Genomic DNA, 5,725 nt, shown 5'->3' on the forward strand with positions numbered 1-5,725 from the left:
ACCACGATGTAAAGAAATACACACATTCCTCCTTCAGTGTGACCAATTTACAAGTTTTTGTTTACATTCAGTTCCATTCTGGTTCTTATTCTATGCCCAGAGGTACCAGAGCATCCCATGCTAGCTTTAATTAGGATTACAATTCATAGGCCTGCAAGTTGAAGGAGGCTATAGCTGGGTTTGGAGCGCCATCTGATGGAAGGTCAAGGATTACAGGGAAAAACTGAGGGTTCAGAAATCAAGTGGCAACCACAGTTGCACCCTCTTTCCATACAAAATTTTGACCATCAAACAGTGAATGCTGTTAGAACAAACTTGCTTTGATTTACTAGTGAACAGTTTTTTTTTTAAATCTAGTTGTATGTCGCTATTTCCATGTCCCCTTTTCCTGTGGTTCTACCCTAATAATATCAAAGGTGTTGCACTTACAATCTCAGTCGAGGCTCAACACATCGCACAAAGTAATCGAAATCATCCTCCTCCTCCTCGTCCCAGGTCCTCCAGATGCACTGGTAGAAGAACCTTTTGAAGCAAAGTAAGCAATTAATCACACAAAGGAGGCCACATTTACCTGAGCAGAGACAACAGCACTGGAAACATGAATGTAACCAATTTGAGAATTCATCTCAAAGCATCACCTCTCTCCAATTCCATGTTACTGTCCTGTAAACTACTTAGAATACACAGAAGTTATCTTTGTCTGTTTTTTACCTACATTAAGAGTTTTATTTTGTGCATCCAAGTTCAAAATTGATAATAGCCTGACTCCCACTTTCATCAAGAGAGTGAACAGCTAAAAGCTGGATTTGAAAACGAGACTTACACTCTTAAGATCCTGAGGCTGTTTGACTGTTTGGTTTTGGCCAGGCATTCTTCAGCTAAGCTTTCTTTTTGACAATGAATTTGTCACCTCCATCATTCAAGTTTAGATCTCTACTACTAAGTAATTCTCAACAGAATGTGTCTCTTCTCCCCTTTTCCTCCCACACCCACCACTTCTGAATCAGCCCATTTTCTAGACAGGAAGGTCATTCCTCCTATTTTAGCTTTTTCATCCAGTTCTACTGCCTATTTGCAGACAGCTTTCAAACAGCATGTAGTACATGAAAGCAAGGGAGACGGAAGAGAGACAGAGATATGATAAAGAAAGGAAAAGAAAATAGAAGATGTGAACAGACACCTGTAGAATAAAGAGCAAATTTAGGGGAGGAGGCAAAATGCAGAAAAAAGAAGAATGGGACAAAAAAAAGGAAAAAATCCACCAAAATGTTATAGAAGAGAAAGGAACACCGCACTAGAGCCAGCAAGGTGACCCAAGGAAATCTGGGGTGGAGAAGAGATGGAAAGCAACGCAATTTCTCCCCCCCCCCTTTTGACACAGAAAGCAGACTGACAATAAGCTGCAAGTAAACGTACTTTGTGCTTGTGTGATTAGATATAGCTGCAGAGGGCACCACAGATTTTCTTTGTGTCTTTCTTTCCTCATAGTACCAGTCATCAGATTTACTTCGGAAAGCTTGGCTTGTTGAGCTGCCAGCATGACCACAAGAACTCAGGGCACCACCCATTGGACACTAACAGAGTGTAATTGTTCAAGACAAAAATTAAACCTTGAGATTTTCCTACCTGACATGCTCTACGGCTAGCGCTGTCTGGTCAAACTCTCCTGACTCATCATACACAACCCACAGCTCCTGCAGTGGTATCTGACGCTCCTTGAGCTCCAAGAGTTCCTGCATGCACTCCAAGGTAAAGGTGCTATCTCGTGACTCGCACAGGAAAGGCTCATTGAGTTGCACAACTGCTTTCAGAGCCGAGTACTCCACATCAACCACCTGTTGGAACAAATAGTTCTTAAGATTTCTCAGAACCTTAGATACAGCTGAGGAAGGCTAACATTACTTGCATAAGTCAGCAGGCCATACTGCAAGTGCCAGTTGACCCACACAAACCAATGCACATTGCATAGTACAGCAAAGGCAATCTATTCACCTGAAGTGATAACCCCAGAATTAGGCTTCTCAGAACCACGCATCTAGAGCCTTTTCCACATTCAACACTTCGTTCAAATCCCTCAATGCTCATACAAGGCCAGTAAGCTGCTTCCCTATTTTGGTTTTTTGTTTTGTTTTAGAAAACAGGCAAAAGCAGTATCCTCAGACTCAAACAAATCAATACCTTACCGTTCTTAGGGACTCCTTTGGGGCTCATTTTTCAAAGTGCCCACAAGACACAAACAATCCAAAGAGTTAGTCTGGGCCAGTGAAAGCCATTTCATCACTAATTGGGCTGAAAAGCTGAGGGGTACAAAGTTTTTCCCTCTTCAAACATGTAATGGAACTGCAAGTTTGAACATCCAACGTTTGCACAAAGATGCATGACTTGGACATTGAGACACCTAGAAAAGGAGTATTCCAAACCAGCAATCCTCAGTGGGTCTATAACAGGAGTACGCTATGCGAAGAGCTACTGTCATTATCAGGGTGGGTTAAAAGGAAGAATGTTACTGATTAAAAAAAAATGGCAAACGATCAGAGCCTGGTATTTGAAAAGACGACATTACAACAGCCAGTTTGGACCAAGTACTTATCCCCTGTGTGCCCACAGAGTTCTACCTCACAGCTTACTCGCACTAACTTGGTGTTCCCCCTTCCAGTTTCAAGCAAGGAGCCCTTTGAAAAAATTCCTATTGCTCTAGCCATCACTGGCAATTAGATATGAAAACATTACTATTTTCTACCAGGTCATAAACTTCATAGGTAAATGATCTGTCTGTTACAGAGGTAAATGATGTTAATTGGAGATAAATGCCTGAGCAACTGCATTCCATCTACCTCAACAAGGACCTCAAACACATTAGTGCGCCAGACTGCCTGCCATCCAGATGGTTCAAGGACCTTCTCCAGGTACTCAGCTGTGAATTCTTTCACCTCAGAAGCTTTGCAGTCAGCTAGAAAGAAATTGAAGACAGTACATTTATGCAAGGAAAGACAAAAAAGTCCTCCAGATCATTGGAAAATGAAAGTCAACACAGTTGAAATGTTCCTCTGCCACAGCTAAAGTTGGACTTCATTCTGTTTTACTCATGATAACAGTCAGCATTTTTGCTGTCTCTCTCAGTACTGAGAGAGCTGGAGAGTCATGCTTCTCTCTGGAAGAAGAGATCCAGTACTCGACCTTCCAGGTGCTGAAGGGTTCAGTGCCAGGGGTATTAAGCAGCTAACCTGTGCCTTATCTTAAACAGTCTTACTACACACAAAAAAGTTATAGTAAGATCAGTTAAAACAAGGCACAGAATCCAGTATTATCACCTTTTCCTTTCAATCATTCAGATTTTATTTACTTATATTAAAACCATTGCCTCCTGGTCCACCAGCTAGAGCAGCTGAGGTTACAGCATAAGTGGTAGCAGCACCCTACATCTTTTCTAGTCCCTGTTATTAAGAGCATCTCACAGTTTAATATGGAATTGACTCCATTTAAACTGGATCATTTAAACAGTCACTACAACAAACCTGACTACATGTTCTTTTTCTACTAAGAAATTACTTACCCAAGATGTAATCCTGGTAAGCTTTAAATCGCTCATAAAACAAAAGATGATCGGTGTGAAAAATATCTGGAAAAAGCACGTTCCCATCTGGCACAGTCCTTCCTAAAGCAGTCCCTGGTTTGTCACGACTGCCATAATCACTAGAGGAATCATCATCTTCCTGGAGCAGATCTGGGGAGAGGAGTGGGAACAAAGCAAACCCCACAAACTGTCAGTTCAATGCAATCATCACTCACTCCTCTATTCCCAAAGAATTCCTGTTCAGCCCAAGATCTATCATGAACCTGCTTTCTACAACACATCTTAAGTTATCCTTGATGAAGAAACTATCTTACTTGGTTACTTGCTCTCTTCTTCAGAATATTTACCCTGTCCCAAAAGAAGATCTCCCTATTTGTTGCCACCTGCCCTGAGCTGCAGTTACATGCTAATTTACTTGGTTCTACATGTAAGGTCTAAAATACTTTAGGTAATACATATTATGCCTTGTTAGTACACTGCCTGCATCACCCAGACGTGATATCAAGCAATAATCCAAATGATTTTGGAACATGCATAAAACCAGCTGATCCCACACACAACTGATCCAAAATAATGCACAGGATTACTGTGAGCAAAGAGCAAAATATAAGTAAGATGCATAATAAAACTGCAGACATTAGTCTCAGCTAAAGATGTGTTTTCACAAGTTGCCCTTTCCTTCTCTTAAGTCTTTTCCTGTTCTTCAGTAGAAGCATTCTTTTTGTATTTTAATAAACTAACAAATAACAGACCCTCCACACCTGAAGTCTCCATGGAAATTCCAAACAACATATTTAGACGGAAGGGACACAGCATTGTAATTTTTAGCCCGCTTAAATGGACATTGGTTGAATCTCTACTTTGAAGTGCTCGATGCAATGATAGCACCCCTTTAGAAGTCTCCAAAAAAGCATCTCCAGTTGCGTTCTCATCACAAACTCAGTGAACTCAGTCACTGTTGGTCTTACAGTATCTCTCAAGCCTGGTCATCCTTAAGTTCAGAAAATATTAGGGAGATGACTGCAGTAAACCAAGGGTGATGATGATTCAGGTCCTTTTTTTTTCTTTTTGTTACTGTAACAGCTCAAGACACCTTCATTGTCCATAACTTGACTCTTTAACAATCCATAGGCCTCTGCATTTTCATTAGACTACGGTCTAACCTTTACTATATACCTAAAAAAAAGAAAAAAATCACATTCTATTTCTAACGCAACCCTTACATTTCAGGATGTGTTATGAAAGCTAGCGGTTTTGGCCTCAAATTTGTTAAAGTTCTTACATATCGGGGCGCAAACTCAATCAACAAAACAAAAATCAGAACCAGTGTATAAGCCAATTACAAGTGCTTAGACAATATGACTTTTCTTTGCAGCAGAACCACTGCAATAACATGTAAAGAAAGGAAATGAAAAGGTAATTTTAATCATCAAGTGTGATTTATGAAATATTTTTAAAGATTCCTGTAAAACTGTAGCTATGTTACATGTACACTGTAAATAAGAGGTTTTTTCCTACACACCCATAATCAAATCCAGCAACTGTGATAGCAATACCCTGTACAAGACACACTATGAATTCCAGAGCACAGCATACGTTCCAGAACAAGCCGCTAATTTAGCTTGCTCTTTGTTTACAAACTGCGAGCCTATAACCACGTATCAATAACGACCTGGGACCGAATAACGACACTCAATAGATACTAAAAGCACCAACGTTCCAATACTGTGCTATTAAGGCAGAGGGCAGGGGAGTCCCTTCCGGGAAAGCCTTTTTCCTCCGTCAGCGTTTCAAACACATACATACGTGTTCCTGGAGGCTGATTTAAATGCCTGCGGTACGCACCTGAGACACACGCCGTACGTTCATAATCAAAAGAAAAAAAATGTTTTACTTTACTGTGTTTATTTCCCAAGACACCCCTTTGTTCCCTCGCAGGGCACCATTTCTAGCCCGGTCCCCACCCCACGCACCGGCAGCCTTACGAACCGGGGAGCGCTGAGCCGCTGCCTGGCGACGGCCCCGGGCACCGCAGCCTCCGTACCGGCACCTCCACGGGGGCGGACGGGATACAAGAAACGTTTTCCCCGTAAGGGCGGCCAAGCAGCAGTACGGGTTGCCCGCTCTCTGTCCGTGGAGGTATCCAAGCCC

General features: G+C 41.7%; 1 protein-coding gene across 1 annotated transcript in view; it reads right to left on the minus strand.

Annotated features, from left to right (window-relative positions):
• The window catches only part of SHCBP1 (SHC SH2-domain binding protein 1), a 52,474-nt gene that overhangs the window by 10,750 nt on the left and 35,999 nt on the right, over positions 1 to 5,725 (minus strand). The window contains exons 2-6 of the mRNA XM_009320334.1: positions 5,548 to 5,701; positions 3,554 to 3,724; positions 2,835 to 2,950; positions 1,627 to 1,835; positions 430 to 522 (exon numbers count right to left, since the gene is read on the minus strand). Coding sequence (XP_009318609.1) covers positions 430 to 522; positions 1,627 to 1,835; positions 2,835 to 2,950; positions 3,554 to 3,724; positions 5,548 to 5,701 — 743 coding nt within the window. The remainder of the gene's footprint in view (positions 1 to 429; positions 523 to 1,626; positions 1,836 to 2,834; positions 2,951 to 3,553; positions 3,725 to 5,547; positions 5,702 to 5,725) is intronic.

Source organism: Pygoscelis adeliae, unplaced genomic scaffold (assembly GCF_000699105.1).
Source record: "Pygoscelis adeliae isolate BGI_AS28 unplaced genomic scaffold, ASM69910v1 Scaffold62, whole genome shotgun sequence".
In the NCBI taxonomy this organism is placed as follows: domain Eukaryota; kingdom Metazoa; phylum Chordata; class Aves; order Sphenisciformes; family Spheniscidae; genus Pygoscelis; species Pygoscelis adeliae.